The 17406-nt window shown below is 43.5% G+C and overlaps 1 protein-coding gene across 2 annotated transcripts in view; it reads right to left on the bottom strand.

Annotated features, from left to right (window-relative positions):
- BEND4 (BEN domain containing 4) overlaps positions 1 to 14561 on the bottom strand; it is a 35829-nt gene extending 21268 nt beyond the window's left edge. For both annotated transcript variants that reach the window (XM_037897866.2, XM_037897867.2), the window contains exons 1-2: positions 13884 to 14561; positions 5461 to 6027 (exon numbers count right to left, since the gene is read on the bottom strand). In XM_037897866.2, the coding sequence (XP_037753794.1) occupies positions 5461 to 6027; positions 13884 to 14298 (982 nt within the window). In that variant the 5' untranslated portion in view covers positions 14299 to 14561. The remainder of the gene's footprint in view (positions 1 to 5460; positions 6028 to 13883) is intronic.
- Between the last annotated feature and the right edge of the window lie 2845 nt (positions 14562 to 17406).

Genomic DNA, 17406 nt, shown 5'->3' with positions numbered 1-17406 from the left:
ACAGCATTGAAGGAAAAAAGTATGCAGTCGGTAAAGCACTCTTTTAGTGATCTGATAGGACATTCTAATGGCCTCTGTCCTGACATAGTGTCCCCTTAGAGTAACGCAGATGAAGAGATGGTTTAACAGGTCACCATGGTACACAGACTGCCTGAAACGGTAAAGAAAAAATTTGGAGCACTGGTGGGGGCGGAGGGTTGTTACAGTATGATACTGTCACAAAGAATTATTGAATCTTGTGATGAAGTTTGCAGGGTTTATTAGGGAACCAAGGAAAGTCTTGATTCACCCCCCAAAAAACTTCTGCTGATCAGAGTCGTCTGCTCAGTTACACAGACGAGTGTCTCACGCTGTGAATTTGCTAACTAGTCTGTGGATAAGATCACACTGATTCAGACTAGTCAGTCAGCCTCTGTGCTGGCAGAACCACACGGGAGTGAAGTCAGAATGTGGGACAGCAAATGAGACATCCTCTCTATTTGATCTTTAAGCAGACTCATTCCTTGGTGCTTTTGGAACTCTTGAGGCGCTTTGGCCTACAATGTGGACTCATGTCCTCCATGGTAGCAAAGCAACTGTAGCAGTACCCAAAGTCCTTAGATTTCACTGACTCTTGTCATTTTGATTTTAGGCCTATGTATGTTATGCAGACAGTGCTGGTTTTATCTGTTGATCTTCTGTTGATTAAATGCTAATGATCTATCCATGCACATATATTCTAGATTTTTTTTCAGTAGCCTTTGATAGATCATAGATAAGGTATTTCTGATATGCCTACCATCTCTGGTAGGACTATAAAGAACTACATTTGAGTGACTCTAATTACTTTTTAAAATAAGAAAAGCAAGCCAGATGACTCAGGTAACTATAGGCAAGTTAGCCTGACACCAATCCAGGACAAAATAATGGAAAATTAAATGAGATTTAATTAAGAACTAAGGATAGGAAAAAATTAAAGCCAGCCAACATGGTTTTATGGAAAATAGGTGTTGTCAAAACAAATCTGATTTCAACCTTTGATAAGATTACAAGTTTTTGGTTGATAAAGGTAACTTTGTCAATGTAATATGCTTGGATATTTGTAGAGAATTTGACTTAGTACCATACAACATTCCAATTAAAAAATAGTCTTTATAAAATATCCGAGCACACAAGAAATGGATTAAGAACTGATAAGTGACAGATCTCAAAAAGTAGTTATCAATGAGGAATCCTCATCGAAGGGCATGTTTCTAATGACTTCTGCAGGAATCAATACGGGCCTGACACTATTCAATATTTTCTTCAATAACTTGGAAGTAAATATAAAATCAAGGCTGATAACATTTGTGGATGACATCATTATTTACCACTCTGCCAAATTTTTATGAGGGCAGGGCAGTCACACAGTGATCTGGATCACTTAATAACTTGGTCCCATTCAAACAAAATGTGTTTCTAATACAGTCAAATGCAAAGTTATATCTAGGAACAAGGAATGCAGATCACATCTGCAGAATGGGGAAGAGGGGGCCTGTATATTGGAAAGCAATGACTCTCAAAAGGATTTAGGGGTCATGGTAGACAAGCAACTCAACATGAGCGCCGAGTGCAATGCTGTGGCAAAAAGGGCTAATGCAATTCTTGGTGGTATAGACGGGAGTAGGGAGGTTATTTTACTGTGTGTGTGTGACACTGGAATACTGTGTCCAGTTCTGGTGTCAACATTTTAAAAAGGATGTTGAAAAATGGAGAGGGTGCAGACAAGAGCCACAGAAATATTTTGAGGGCTGAAGAAACTGCCTTTCGGTGAGAGATTTAAAGTGATCCATCTGTTTAGCTTCTCAAAAAGAAGAGTGAAAGGTGGAGAGGAGAGTTTGATGCTCGGGGAAGAAAATACTGGGTACTGAAGGGCATAGCAATAACTAATGTCTGGCAGCGGAAGCCACGCAAATTCAAGTAAATTAGGCACATTTTTTAAACAGGTGAGGGTGATTAACCTACAACAAACTATCAAGGGAGGTGGTAGATTCTGTCTCTTGACGTCTTTGGATCCGGACGAGATGCCTCTCTGTAAGATATGCTTTAGCCAAATGGAAGTTATGCTTTAGTCAAAGACAAGAATTTATTAGGCTCAATACCGAGGTAACTGAATGAAATGTAATAGCCTCTGTGATACACAGGAGATCAGACTAGATGATCTGATCTTTTTCTAGCCTTAAACTCTATGAATCTCTGACCTTACAGGTAGTATTGTGAGCTCTGTAGTGAGGATTCTCTCATGTTGGGTACCTCAGAGTTCAATCTTGTCATCCCTCCTACCCAATGTGGCATATGAAGCTGTTAGTGGATATTGAGAGGCAGTGTAAGCTGCATTGCCTTTGGAATTTCTCCTGTACTACTGTTTCTGGCTCATCCAACCTGGAGAGTGTAGCTCAGGGGTGGCCAACCTGAGCCTGAGAAGGAGCCAGAATTTACCAATGTGCATTGCCAAAGAGCCACAGTAACACATCAGCAGCCCTCCGTCAGCTTCTCTTCTCACCCCCAGTGTCTCCTACCTGCCAGCAGCACTGCCGATCAGCACCTAACCCTCCATCCCTGCACCTCGCGCCCACCGTGATCGGCTGTTTTGTGGTATGCAGGAAGCTGGGGGGGGGGGGGGGGAGCAAGGGTGCAGCAGACTCAGGAGAAGGAGCCAGGGCTTCCTCTTGGGGGAAGGAGTGAAGTGGGGCTGGGGCCTGGGGCAGAGCCAGGGGCTGAGCAGTGAGCACCCTGTAGCACATTGGAAAGTTGGCGCCTGTAGCTCCAGCCCCGGAGTTGGTGCTTATGCAAGAAGCCGCATATTAACCTCTGAAGAGCTGCATGTGGCTCTGGAGCCACAGGTTGGCCACCCCTGATGTAGCTGATCAGATTTGCCAGTAACTAGCTGCAACGCTGAGCCAGTGAGGGTTAAGCAACCAGCAGGCTGGGTGACCTGGAAGCAACACTTACGGATATATTAGAAGAACATTGAAATGGTAACTATCTGCAAGGAATGGCCCTGTTTATCAAAATCATGTTAAATAGACTAGGGATCCTTAATATGTATGCCTGTATTGTTAGAGAATCAAATTAAGTATGTTTTGTTAAACTTCTAACAAGATATAGGTAAACACAGACAATGTGATCTAATTACCTTGTAGATGCTAAAATTCTGTTCCTGTCTCACAGTGCTTGATTACTGTATTCTATTGATTCAGAAATCAAAAGGGGATATCCTTTAGATGGGACTTAGGTGTTAATAATATTGTCCTTCATTTCTCTTTGAACCTCATAGTTCCACATAGTAAACCTCCTGTGACCTGTTTGAATGGTTAATTGTCTTATGCTAAAGAATACAAATAGTTAGCAGTGTATGCCTAGAAAACAGAGATTCGCTTCAAAGCAACAATATGCATTATCCATTCTTCATCTAAGGAAGGCCTGTTAGGACCATTGCTGTCGAGAGGCTTTTATCCATTGGCCTTAAAGTACAAAAGAAGCTTCAGGCCTGATCCTTTTCATCCCAGATCTGCTTAAACTTTGACAGAGAAAGTCCAAGTCTCAAGCCTGAGGTCTCCAGGTTTACTCTGGATCCATCCTGAAATTCTCATGGAAGAATTTGAACAAACTCTACACATGGACTGTCTATTGGACTTTATGCTTTTAAATTCACTCCAGAAGGACTTTTTACAAATCTGCAGCCTCACCATCTCTGCTATGAAACTGACCTAAGAACTTTACTCAGATCTGCATGTATATTGATCTTTTAACCATAGCAACTCTCTTCTTTTGATTAATACATTTTAGATTTAGTTAATAAGGATTTGCTGTAATAGCGTATTTGGGTGAGATCTGAAATAGTCATTGACCTGGTGAGCAGTGTGTCCGGTCCCTTGGGATTGGTAAAATTTTAAGTATGGTGAATAGGGTTAATAATCTCTCATTATATTAGATTTGGCTGTCTTAATGGGAGATAAAGGCTGTATTGCTTAAAGGGAACTGTATTTTGGCTTTCTTGATAACAAGTGTGGTATTACAGAAGCTGTTTTGTTGCTGGGTTGGTGAATCTAATTATAGAATAGACCACCAGTTTTTGGAATTGTCTGCCCTATTCCTTGCAGTTTGTCTTGAGTAGGCATTCTCAGTGTGGCCCCTCCAGGCAGAATGGTCACACTTGCTGAGAGCTCATTGACCGAGGATCAACCAGATAAATAAGACACAACATTGGCAGCTGAGGGGAAGACCAAGAGGAGCAGTGAAAGCTATGTAAGGTGCTTTGATCACTTTTTTTTGTTCAGATTTGTAACTTGGGGTCTTTTGGATCTTCATCAGGATGTTCAAACAACTGGGGGCCAAAGGTACTTTTTTCATTTGTGCTTGGCTAGCAGGTTGTGATATTTTTTTCTTCAGGTGCAGCCCTCTACAGTTATCCATGCCTTTCTCATGGCTGTGGTGGATTACTGTTATGCACTCTATATTGGGGCTACACCTGAAGAACTTTCAAAACCTTTAGCAAATGCAGAATGTTGCGATTCACTAGTTTTATGTGTGTCCAAAAAGGAGCATGTTACATGTGTCCTTTAGTCTTCACTAGCTTCCTATCTGTTTCTGGTACTACTCAAGGTTTTGGTTTTTAACCTATATTTAAGGTCTAAAGGGCTTGGATTCAAGATACTATATTCTTATGTGATACCACAGCTCAAACACCTCAGCTGATCTCAAGTGCTAATAGCCCCAAGGTTTAAAAAAGCGTGGAGAGCGTCTTCAGTGAGAGATTTTCTACTGTGGAACGTATATTGGCCTCTTTCTCCCTGCTTTGGTCTGACAGAGTTCAACTTTCAGGGCATATTGCAAAGACACTCTCTTTTCCCATGCTCTTCCTGGAGATGTGTGGGAAGAGTTGGGGGGAATGTTTTTAAGTTTGATGGCTTGGGTGTGTTTTTAGGAGGATAAAGATCAACTTAAATTTTGTATCCACTTTGTTGAAAAGATGGACATGTGTGACCTTTGAATATGTCCTCTTAAGAAAAGAGGAAAATAGGTTTGCAAATTATAATCGCCATTTAAATAACAGCAGAGGCCAGCAATATGAAAGCATGTATTTTAAAGTACCACGACAACCTACTTACAATGACTTAAATAGCCCCAAACTAAGCAAATTCAGAGTTATGATTACATTCTATCTAGAACTCACAATGTGTCAAATGTCCATATGAACTGCCAGACTTAATCAGCAGATAATATAGTATATATGATGCAAAATTAAGTGTAATAGCTGGCACAACTGTGGAAGTTACGGTTGGAGCCTTAACACGAGTTCCTCTGTTTTGGTAAGTGCTAATGAAACCCCCAATATACCCTTTTAAAAACTAGTTTTAATACTATAATCTAGGTACAGTATATTACATAAAGTAAATTTGATAACATAAATAAAATAGTACATGGCCTGGGAATATTTACCTGGAATGCTTTCCAGTTTTCTCCGGAGTTCCTCATTTTCTTGTTGTAGTGAAATTACCTCCTGCTCTAGCTCTTGACATCGGGGACAGTATCCCTCCTCCTCCTCATCCTCTTCCTCCTCTGGAAGTGTAGATGATGATGGGTGACCATGGGACTCAGAGGTTGCTGGGGATGTCCATCCACCTAAAGTGTGTACTGGAGAGGTTGAAAGTGGATCCACATCTGCCAAATGGCCAAAATCATTTACTGATGAGGTGTTCTGGGATGCAAAGCTCCCAGAAAGCAAATAGTTTTGAAGGGAATCAGTAAAAACCCTCAGAAAGGCTGAGGTTTGTTGTTTCTTTTGAATATACTGCATTTCTACGTCTAAATTGTCTGACGTCTGACTATGGACCATTTTCCCCAGCTGACACTGCTCTTGTCTTTCACTATAGCTTGTACTTTCCTGCTTTACACAAGAAATCATGGACTGAGAGTGATTGTTGTCCAGTAGTTTTCCACCACAATTTAAAAGATTAAGAACCCGGCTGCATTGTTGGGCAAAGGCATCCAGAATCATACGACTCTCTGAAACAGAAGAAAAGATGAATCACAGCAAACTCAAGCAAAACATGTCAGACAATACTAGCTAGTCACACTCACACACACACACACACACACACACACTAATGATTTAGAGCAGTTTACATTGTATTTTTGAACATATTAAAATTGTTTCCCACTCTAATACTTTGGTAACATTTGCGATTTAAAAATCATCCTTACTTTGCTTCTATTCTGAGAGTACCCTGGTGACCTTGCTGTTAATCAGGAGTGCATTGGGATGATAATCCCTCTGAAAGAGTACTGCACTAAGCAGTGACTAAGACAAGAAAATGGGGAAGAAAACACATTTCATACAATTTGTTACAGGTGTAAGGCCAAATAAATATTTGTCTTGTAGCAAAACAAGCTGTGAGACAGGGGTGAAAGTAAGATAAGACTTACCAGTACGGGGGCCTGGCTCCGCCCCCCCCCTCAGAAAAGGCGGGGCTGGGGGTCAGTCTCCCCAAGCCAGGCCTTCCATGCTGCCCAGCCTGCGCCGCCTGCGGCTCCGGCAGTGATTAAAAGGACCTGGGGCTACAGCCGCTGCTGTGGCAGCAGCAGTGGCCAGGAGTTCCACGCCCTTTTAAATTGCCACACCCCGGGGCAGCTGCCCCTTTTGCCCCTCTTGTCGGTAGCTTTTGCCGGGGAGTGGGGGGCAGCGATGTTAAAGCACTTCTGTGGCAGCGCTTTAATGTCAGCTGTGTACAGGCCGGTACCGGCAGCCACTCCTTACTGGTATGCTGTACCAGCTCACTTTCACCTCTGCCGTTAGATGTAGATACTTACTTAATTTTTGTACTCTATGCTCCCCACTTCCCACCAAACCTTCCAAGCATGAGTTGTTCCTTGCTGTGTTTAGTTTTGTGCTTAGACCTTGCATCTCCTCCTCCCACTCTAGACTCTGAATATGTCCAGATTCCACTGATTCAAGCGTGAGCACTTGACTCATTCCTGAATCTAGAGATGTTAGTCTCCCTTAAATACTGCGATGTGTGTCTGTGTTTTTGGGAGTCCAGCTTGACACCTTGAAAGTAGCCTGATTTTCAGAAAGTGATGAACACAGCAGGCCCCTTGAAAATCAAGCACCTTTAAGGTGTCTCAAGGTAGGCACCTAACATCCTTAGCTGCTTTTAAAAATCTAATTTTTAAAATTGGTCATTTTTATTATGACCAATACAAAAATTGGTCATAATTTTTAAAGAAGGTGACAGGGCCCAACACCACACAGTTAGCATGAAAAAACAGACTCCCCCACATGCTTTCAAGAGCTGGTGCATCTCTTAGCTCCACAAGGCTGTTTATTCGCGGAAAAATCTACTTGCTCCTCATGAGCTTAGTACAACTCTCCCTGAAGAGCATTTGAAATGACATGGGTTAAGATTCTCTCCACCATTCTGACCCCTTTACACAAGGTAAAAGGGACAAACCAGCATAAGTCTCTAAAATTCCTGGATCCAGCTGAGGGAGAAAACTCCTGGCACAGGAACGAGGATGACAGCCATAGGCTGGCTTCTGAGGACCCACAAACAAGCTCCTGTATAGGCTGTGCACCAGAGGCAGGGCTAGACTAAAACATATATAGTAGCTTTCTCTTACCACCCTTTCTTTATTTTAAAAAGGTAGGAAAACCTCCCACCCCCAGCAGCTAATAAAACCAACATTACAAAAGTGCTATTACATACAGGAACACCTGCCCTCTTAAGTCATGGAAGGCACCATGCACTCAGCCTTGTACCCCAGTAGCAACGCTACATAATACCTATATAGGTTTCAGAGTAGCAGCTGTGTTACTCTGTATTCGCAAAAAGAAAAGGAGTACTTGTGGCACCTTAGAGACTAACCAATTTATTTGAGCATAAGCTTTGGTGAGCTACAGCTCACTTCATCGGATATACATCACCTATATACTTCAGTGTAATCTCACATTCAGTGTTGTTTACTATCTCTATTAAAACCTTAAGTACTGCTGTCTTTAACCCTTAGAATGATGAACCAGAAACCATATGGTATAGCCCACCAGATACAATGTAAACAAATACCTAGATAAATTCCAGAAATGATAGTGATACTAGTGATACTGGAGCTTTCTAAATATAACTTTTATTTTATGTCAGTCAGAATGTAAGCACTAACAGTCTCAAGATGTGGAATCTGTCTCATTTCTTCACTTCCCTTAGCAAAAAAGAAAAAAAAATCAAAGGATAATATTGATTGGAATTTTGCAATCCTAATACACAGCAATTTTTCATTCATTTTAATCCTATAATCCGATTCCAGACCTGAAGTTGTATTTACTGTTTGCATTTTAATCACCATGGTCCCAATTGATGAAGCAGTTACTCACTCTTTATGCATCCTTGTTGCAAGGGGACAAAATATGAAAACAACTGAAATGGGATTAAACACTGTACAATTTTTTTTTCTAAAAGATAGGAAAATATATATTTTGACATTTCAAATATAAATGTTGGAATACCGTATTGTACATTAAAATCAGTAAAGATCAAATCTACAATATACTCAAAAACAACAAATATTTTTATAAAATTATAGTGCATTTGCCATACTCAATATGACAATTGCTCAAAGTGTAAAGGAAATAAGAGTATTGGCTTAATTTTGAATTTAGTATCTGATCTAGTACAACTTAACACCAACTATGGAAAAATATTTAAAATTTTCATCCATTCTTAATATTATAAGAATTATAATTATATTATATGGGTCTGCCCATTTAGCACATATTGCAGCAATCAGTATTTTAGCTTTTGCAGACTGCAGTTAGAAATGAAAGCACTGTGCAAAGTTTATCATCACTTAGAAATGGATAAGTTTGTTTTTTTTATATGAACGCTATTGAATAACACCGATCCGTGATTCTTAATTGATGTATTTCCCAAGAAGTGTTCTGCTGAAATGATTGCATAGAATTAAAATTGGATCAATAGTTATCCTAGTATTACTTTAGCTCTACCTTAAGCCTCACTAACCCTGTAATTCTATTACACCAGATTCTCCCAGTCTTTACTCTTGCAAAGCTCCCTTTGACTTCAACAGGAGTTTTGTCCACGGTGAGGATTTGCCAGATCAGGCCCATAAAATACTAATAGATCACGATCAGACAATTAAAAGAATGACAGTTCCTAGCTGAACTTTTTCACTTGCGAGTGAGGTGTCTGAAACTCAACAAGACCAGACAGTTCCTTAGACACATAAGCATAACTACTATCTAGATGAGAAGGTGGATGTAATATCTGCTTCCTCTACAGCAGAAGTTCCCAAACTTCATTGGTTCATATATCACCTTAAAATTTTTTGTGAAGTGAGTTGGTGGAATATCAGTCGTCACACCCCAAATTGTGTTATGTTTACCCCAGTGGTAACTTCTGGGGTTTTTCTTCAGTGTAGAGGATGGATGGTCTTAGGATCAAAATACTGAACTGTGACTAAGCAGACCTGGATTTAGTTCCTAGCTCTGCCACAGACCTCTTATGTGACCTTGGCCAAGTTGCTTAGGGTAAGATTTTTCAAAGCTATGGGGGATTTGGATGCCCAATTCCCATTTGGTTCCTATTAACTTCTAATGGTTTTGGAGGGCCAAAACCCTTAGTGATTTTGAAATTGCCAACCTTAGTGCTTCGGTTCTCTCATGTACAAAATGGGGATAATGAATATTTTTCTCTTTGTTGGGTACTTAGATTGTAAGATCCCTGCGACAGGGACGGTCGCTTGCAATGTGTTTGTACAATGTTGATTGAGCACAATAAGGACCTAATGGAGACTGGGTTTCTAATAAATACTAAGCTATTCTTAGATTCTCAGGTAGCAGCAGTGTGACTTTTTTCTACCTATATCTGGCCAGGAGTTCACGGTCTTCTCAGATAGGGACCTTGCCACAGTTAACAAAGCCCTGGGTCAGAGAGACAGGCATAGGTATCTCCCAGTTGGATTTGCTGGAAAATGACCTACAAAGCGTCTATTAAAACACAGCTAGTAAAGAGTGCAGCAATCTGCTTGCGTAATAGTGGTCTACATATTGAGCATAGAATATCTATGAATCAGTCAAAAGCCAGGATGATGCAGCTGTAGAGAGGAGGTTTGTACAATGATCAGAACCCAAGCCATGTAGGGATATATAGATTAAGATCATCACTTTTAACATCACCTAAAAACTAACTGGGATGTTCTAGGTAATAATCCTAAATTTTGAACACTAGGTTACTGACAGTATAGTATTCTCACAGTGACAATTGACTCTGCAATTCACTTCGTCTATTGGTCCAACAAAACCCTTATACCTTGCAGTGTGCCCTGAAATTCAGTAAATCTATTCACTCAGGAAAGGCCTGAGTAAGTGGGGTGGCGATGATGATTATCTTGTTACAGTAAGTGTGCCCAAGGATTATTAATACAAATTTTTGGCTTGATTTTGACAGTTTATGGAGGAGAAAACATGATTTTGGCAATTAACTGATCTTTAACTATTCATGGTAAATAGGCCCAATGGCCTGTGATGGAATGTTAGATGGGTATCTGGCTGGTGAATCTTGCCCACATGCTCAGGGTTCAACTGATTGCCATATTTGGGATCGGGAAGGAATTTTCCTCCAGAGCAGATTGGAAGGGGCCCTGTGGGTTTTTCGCCTTCCTCTGCAGCATAGGGCATGTGTCACTTGCTGGAGGATTCTCTGCACCTTGAAGTCTTTAAACCATGATTTCAGGACTTCAATAGCTCAGACATAGGTGAGAGTGGGTGGGCGAGTGGGTGGGCGAGATTTTTATTGCAGGAGTGGGTGGGCGAGATTCGGTGGCCTGCATTGTGCAGGAGTTCAGACTAGATGATCATAATGGTCCCTTCAGACCTGAATATCTGAGAGTCTATCTATGAGTCTGAGTTGTGACTAAGACTGGATAAAGGCAACCCAAGGCTCTAGATATACCCCAATACAGGGCCCCACCTCTGTGCAGTGGTCTGGTGACTGGGGGTGGAAGGGATCCTCTACTTCCCAAGAGAGGCAAGAATGGCAGCAAAGGGCCATTCTCTTACCCTGGGAGCAGCAGCTGGGCTTTCCCTCTCCTTGGGGCCAGTAGGTGAGAGTGGAACCCCTCACCCCTTGGAATCTGCAGCTTGGCCTCCCCAGTACTCATCCGGCAGCCAGAGTGTATAAACGAGGCCCAATGCACTCTTCTCCTGATGCACAGGTCAAGTCTATCAGGAAAAAAGTGAGTATTTACATGTCAGCCACCTCTTTGTAAATGCACACCTTTTTTTACTAGTGTAGCCATAGCTACACACAGTCATCTGCCAGGATGGTGCTGGCAGTCCCTACTCTCAGCAGTACAGCTTGGACTTAACACTACATAGAGATGTGTGGACCAGCTTACATCTTAGAGCTATTGTTTCAGGCTATCTGCAAACTCAGGCAGACATCACTGCATTGGTTATACTCTGTTCATGTTTTCAAGATTTTCTTCAGAGCCATAAGAACTGTAGACATTTTTAAATGAAAGTTGAACTTCTAATATAATTTCTCTCCAGGATGCAGGGTCCTAAACATAGGCCTACAAGGCCTGTGCCTTAATCTGGCCCCACTTGTGACCACCACTCCCTTTGTACTGGGTTCTTCTTGCTTAGCTCATAAAGTGTACAACTATGGAGGCTGTGTTCTGCATGCCTGTGTGGCTAGCTGTATGAAAGGTATGGCGTGGATGAGCAGGCAATGAGGCAAGAGCTCAACAGTGCTGAACTCTGCAAACAGCATTCTTATTCTGTGGGGGTGGGGTGTGTGGAATTGAAGCCAATGGCAAAATTTAGGAGCAGGCCCTAAATACTTGTATGATTCAATAATATAGCAGAAAGTCCAAACTTCTGCGTCTCAAAGGATAGGACTTCTGTGCAGAACATTCTATTGTAAATAAGCCCTTGTACATTTATTTACCAAACAGTTATACATATCTTCTAGAGTATTCCACTTCTGTAGAGAAATCCTAAGTATCATGTTTGTTAGTAGCTGCTTGACTGTGTTCCATAAGACAGTGAAATAAGACTGTTAAATTATTTAAATTCTCTACTTCTTCCTCTATAAAACTATGATCTAGTGGCATGGGTTATGGAGTTTGTTCAAAGTGGTTAATTCTCAGACTATATATAGAGGATTAACCTTGTTTGCTACTTCCCTAAAATCTCTACAAATTTTAGCATATTACCAATGTGTTAGTTAAACTGGAGAGAAAATAGGCATTAAAACATAGCCATATATTCTATTAACTAGACTATCCTGCTGTTTAGTAAAGAAGTGTCCTCACATTTGTTACAAAGGCAAACATCAACATACCAAATCAGGATCTAATTTTTTAAAATAAATCAATGATGTGTCAAAAATTACCAGATGAGTGAATATACCCAATATTATCAAAACCAGATGGTGCTTCCTAATCTTCCTCCTGTTCAGTCACACCCTGAATATTTTCTGGACCATCAGTATATAAAATAGGATGCTGCTATGTGTGATGCCAAACAAAAGCAATCATGCCTGCCAAGCACATACTATAACAGGCAGCATTTCAGCTCTGCTAGACAGAAAGTAATTAGAATGCTTTTAATGTCCAAAAGAATGATGCTGATAGGCTGCCACAGATGTGTAGATTTATGAATATTTATATGGTGGTTTATAGCTGACACTTTTATCAGTTGAAGAAGATAAAATATCTGCCTGACTCAGAAGCCTGACAGGCAGGTTAATAAAATCTCATTAAAGAGAATGACCTATGCAATTATATAGGATTTATTGTAATTCATTTTTGATTGTACTCTGCTTAAAGATGCAATTTCCCATTTCCTGATGCCAAATTTAGGTTGCATATCAAGATCTATGTAGGTTTTAACTCCAAACCACCACTAGAAGATAGATATGCATTGACATCTTAGTATGTTACGCCTTTAGAGAAAAATTATTTTGATCTCCTGTTCCTCTCTACATTCTGTGAAGACACTGCAAAGAAGCAAGAAGTCTATTTTTCTTTTTCTTAATTATAGCCTCTTAACCACTCTATTATCTGCTTTCTATGACAAAAAGCCCAAGACCATTCTCCTTCCCTGATTTGCAAATTTCATTGACTCAAGTCACTGATGTCCTGGGAACCTGGAAGCTTTCTGCCTTGTGGTGTCTCTGTACATTGATGTGCAGAGGCAGAAATCTGAGGTGAGCACTTCTCTGAGACATCAAGATTAGCTTTCGAAAAAGCCCTCCCAGAAAAGGCATCAGCAATCTTTGATGCAGCTTTTTCTGAGTGGGTTTCCTTCCAGGAACTAATCCCTGTGATGGCAAAAGGTTTAGGCAAGGCGTGAAAGGTTTGCTTCGCTGTCTTGGAATCAACAAGGGGAAAGAGGGAACCGCCCCTGCTTCCTAGCAGAGAGCGAAGGCTCGCTCTCCTTTCTGGGCAGGTTTCATGTGTGTTAGGTACCACCCTTAACTTCCCAAGGGGTGTGCAGGAACTTTAGTTATTAAGCGCGAGATAATTATGCCTCTGGCACCGCATCCTCCCCATGCTGGCAGCACAGCCCCTCCGCTTGCTGGGGGGAGGCTGAGCCCTTTTCCCATAGGGGAGCAGCCGCCCCAAGTGGTGGGGGTAAAGCCTCATTTTGCAGGGTCTCTCTCCCCCCCCCCCTTAGGTGCGCTCCCGACCCCCCTGGAAGGGGGCGGCCCCCGTGTAGCCCCAGGCTGCAGGGTGACTGTCCCCCGGGAGGGAGCCCCCCCCGCTGCCGCCTTCCCCCGGCGCTCGGCAGCCCGCCCGCCCCTCGGAAAGTGCCGCACGAAGTTGCCGAGAAGAGTTGGTACCTGCGCTCAGCTCCAGGCTGCTGCTGATGCCGCCCTCGCCGCTGGCCGCGGCCCCCGGCTGGCCGTGGCCGTAGCGGGCCGAGGAGGAGGAGGCTGCCTGGGGCCCCAGCGGCGCGGCGGGAGTCCTGGGGTGGCCCTGCGAGGCGGCTCGGGCGGGCCCGCCGGGGTAGGAGCTGGGCGCCGGCGGGTAGTGGTGCGGCTCGCTGCTGCTGGAGGCGGCGGGCGGGAAGGGCTGCCCCGCCGGCCGGAGGTGGGGGAGCTCCACCATGGTGGGTCTCTCGTAGCGCTTGGGCAGGGCTGGTCTCTTGCTGGGGAAGGTCTTGAGGACGCTGTAGGGGCTCCTCTGCCGGTAGAGCCTGGGGAGGCTGGGCCCCTCCTCTGCCGCCTGCATCTCCTCCTCCATCATCATCAGCATCCCGCCGCTGCGGCGGCGGCTCCCCGGCCCCCTTCCCGCCGGGGCTGCGTCTGCCGCCGCCGCCGCCGCCTGTCTCTGTGGCACGGCGGAGCCCGGTGCGCTGGGGTGCCGGGGTGATTGACAGGCGGCCGCGCCAATGCCTGGAGGGAGACGGGAGGCAAAGAGCAAGTGTTTAGGGTAATCGCTGCTAATGATAATGGGGTAGGGGGGCGGGACTTGGCGCGGCCGCGGAGCCGGCGGCCGCCCCCTGCCCAGCCGCGGGGCGGGCTGCGCCCGGGCAGGTGGGCAAGGGCCGCGGGCGGGAGGCGCCTCCGCCGCGCCGGACCAGCCGCTTCCCAGCCCGGCCCCTGGCACAGCCCTGCGCGGGGCGGGCTGCAGCGCCTCTGGCTGTGCGGCGAGGCGAGCCGCAGAGCAGGAAGGAGAAGCGCCCCGGGGAGGGAGGTCACCGATTCCGCTGTGCCGCTGGGAGGATGCTGCCGCTCGCCCCGCCTCTGGCTGCCCTGCCGTGTAAACGGAACTTTGAGGAGATCCGAAGGGAGGGGCCCCGCAAGTTTGGCAAAGCTCGACAGCGGCTGTGATTGTGGCTGCTGCTGCCCGGCTCCCGCTGCCTCTCCCGACGCTGAGCTCCGCTCCCTTCCCCTCTCTCCGTGCTGCTGGCGGCGTGTGGCTTAGGTTTGCACGCACAGGCACCTTGCAGGCTACCTCGCTGTCTAATTGCCATTCACCCCCCATCCCCGGGTGGCTCCCTCCCTCGCGCAGGCTGCCATCGCAGCCCGTGTTCCCATTTATTAGAGTTGAAATAAATAACGCCATAAATAAAAGTATTGGGGAGTTCAGGGACTGTCAGAGCTGATTAGGGCACAGAGGACATTTTCTTTCTTATTATGCAAAAGCATTTCATGGCGAAATAAAAGCGGTTTCACTGTAACTCATGCATGTCAGATTTCTAGGAATCCGAGTGATTAATTACCTTTAACATTATTTGCAACACCCCTCTGTGTCTGCTTTTTGCAAACTGCTCAAAGGAGCCGGACACGTGGATGACTACCATCTCCTCTCAGCCCCAAACCGTTAGAGGGACAGTTAAGAAAGAACGATTTACCGGTGAAAGACAGGAAGAGAATGAGATGCCAGAGATAGACGTTTCTGAGAAATGGTGGGGATCTGGTTGAGAGGAGAGGCAGCTGAAATTGAATGATATGTTGGAGAAAAATGAACGATAACAAACCGCTCATTCTTTCATGCGAGGCAATTTCATCTTTTGCATTAACATTTCCCTTCTTCTGTCCCACTCCTCTCCGGCTTCTGCTGCTCCAATTTCTCAGGATAACAAAAAACCCACTGGTTTTTTAGAGTAAAATTACAGAGCACTTTACTTAGATTTAAGGGAGGGATCAGTTCCCTGTCATCACGTGGCTTTTGCTGCTACTTATTGTGGTCATCACTCCCCCATTTCAGCCCTATTTATTTATTTATTTTATTTATATCGTTCTCAGTGAAATGAGAAATAATCCTCCTTATTGAAGTAATTAAAGCCTAAAAATCTTAAGCCAATCTCATTTCTAAAAGTAGAGTAAACTTCTTAAAGCTGGACTTTTTATAGAGATGATAGGTTTTTTGACTAACAGAATGACTCCATTCTTTGGGGCAGCCAGAAATGTCTAAATAAGGCTGCAGTTACAGTTGTTGCTGTTTTATTGCGTCAAAGTCAATCATATTTTCTTGTTTTCTGATAGACTGTGTTTTTGACTAAGTGTTTTTTATTTTTTTTATTTTTAATTCATTTTAGTATAATAGAAATAAAGCAATAGGAATAAAGTTTTGTAAGAATACTGATCTTCCACTTGGAAATGAAATGTTTTGATATCAAACTTCACCATTTCCGTGCTGAAGCAAGATTAAAGGAGGGGCATGAACATGATCATTTGATAGAAAATCTATAATCCGTGTGGTTAGCATCCTCCCTCCTCCCCTTTGCCTTGTCCCTTCTGACTGGCCTAATGCAGCCCTGATTTAAACACAAATCTTGAAAGCTGACAGTCTAGTACATTTGGGCCCTGATCCAATACTAATTGAAGTTAGTTGGGCCTTCTAATGACTTTAATAGGAGATGGTCTTGATCTGCTGAGCCACAGACCTTCAAAAAGGATGTTGTTACATTGGAGAGGGTTCAGAGAAGAGCCATGCGAATGATTAAAAGGTTAGAAAACATGCCCTATAGTGAGAGACTCAAAGAGCTCAATCTGTTTAGCTTAACAAAGACAAACTGAAGGGGTGACTTGATTAGTCTATAAATATCTACATGGGGAACAAATATTTGATAATGGGCTCTTCAATCTGGCAGAAAAAGGTCTAACACAATCCAATGGCTGGAAGTTGAAGCTAGACAAATTCAGTCTGGAAACAAGGTGTAACTTTTTAACAGTGAGGGTAGTTAACCATTGGAATAATTTACCAACAGTCATGGTGGATTCTCCATCACTGGCAATTTTAAAATCAAGATTGGATGTTTTTCTAGAAGATCTTCTGTAGGGATTTTCTGGGGGAAGTTCTAGGACCTGTGTTATACAGCAGGTCAGATTAGATGATCACAATGGTCCCTTCTGGCCTTGGAATCTAGGATTGCTGCCAACCTCTCCTCCCACACCACCAGGAAGGTTTCTGAGTCACCACAATTCTCCTGGGTGCCCAGCCGCTGTCTCTTCGCTTTACACAGCTCCCTTTCCGTGTCTGGAGCTTTTAATATTTAAGGAGTATTTCAATGTCCAATGGGTATTTTCGTGCTCCTCTTCACCCCTCATGGTCTTTCTTGCACAGACTGCTGTGTGAAATTACAGGGTCACTGAAGTGGTCTGGTGTTGCCTACCAGTACACAGTGGTAACAAACTCTCACATGTGAGCTTTTTAATTTACAGTTTCTTTTCTCCCCAAGATGTGCTTGTTTAGTTCATGGGTTTATTATTATTAAATATTATGACATTAACTTTACCAACTGGAATTTTTTCCAGTTGATGTGGTGTTGGTGAAATGTGCTGGACTGTGAGCCTTAGGGAATGAAGTGCTTGCTCTCTTTAGCCCAGAACAGGTATAGTACTAGTAACTTCAGTT

Source organism: Chelonia mydas, chromosome 4 (assembly GCF_015237465.2).
Source record: "Chelonia mydas isolate rCheMyd1 chromosome 4, rCheMyd1.pri.v2, whole genome shotgun sequence".
Taxonomy (NCBI): domain Eukaryota; kingdom Metazoa; phylum Chordata; order Testudines; family Cheloniidae; genus Chelonia; species Chelonia mydas.
The sequence above is the reverse complement of the archived record's forward strand: the minus strand, read 5'-3'. Positions and strand labels throughout refer to the sequence as shown.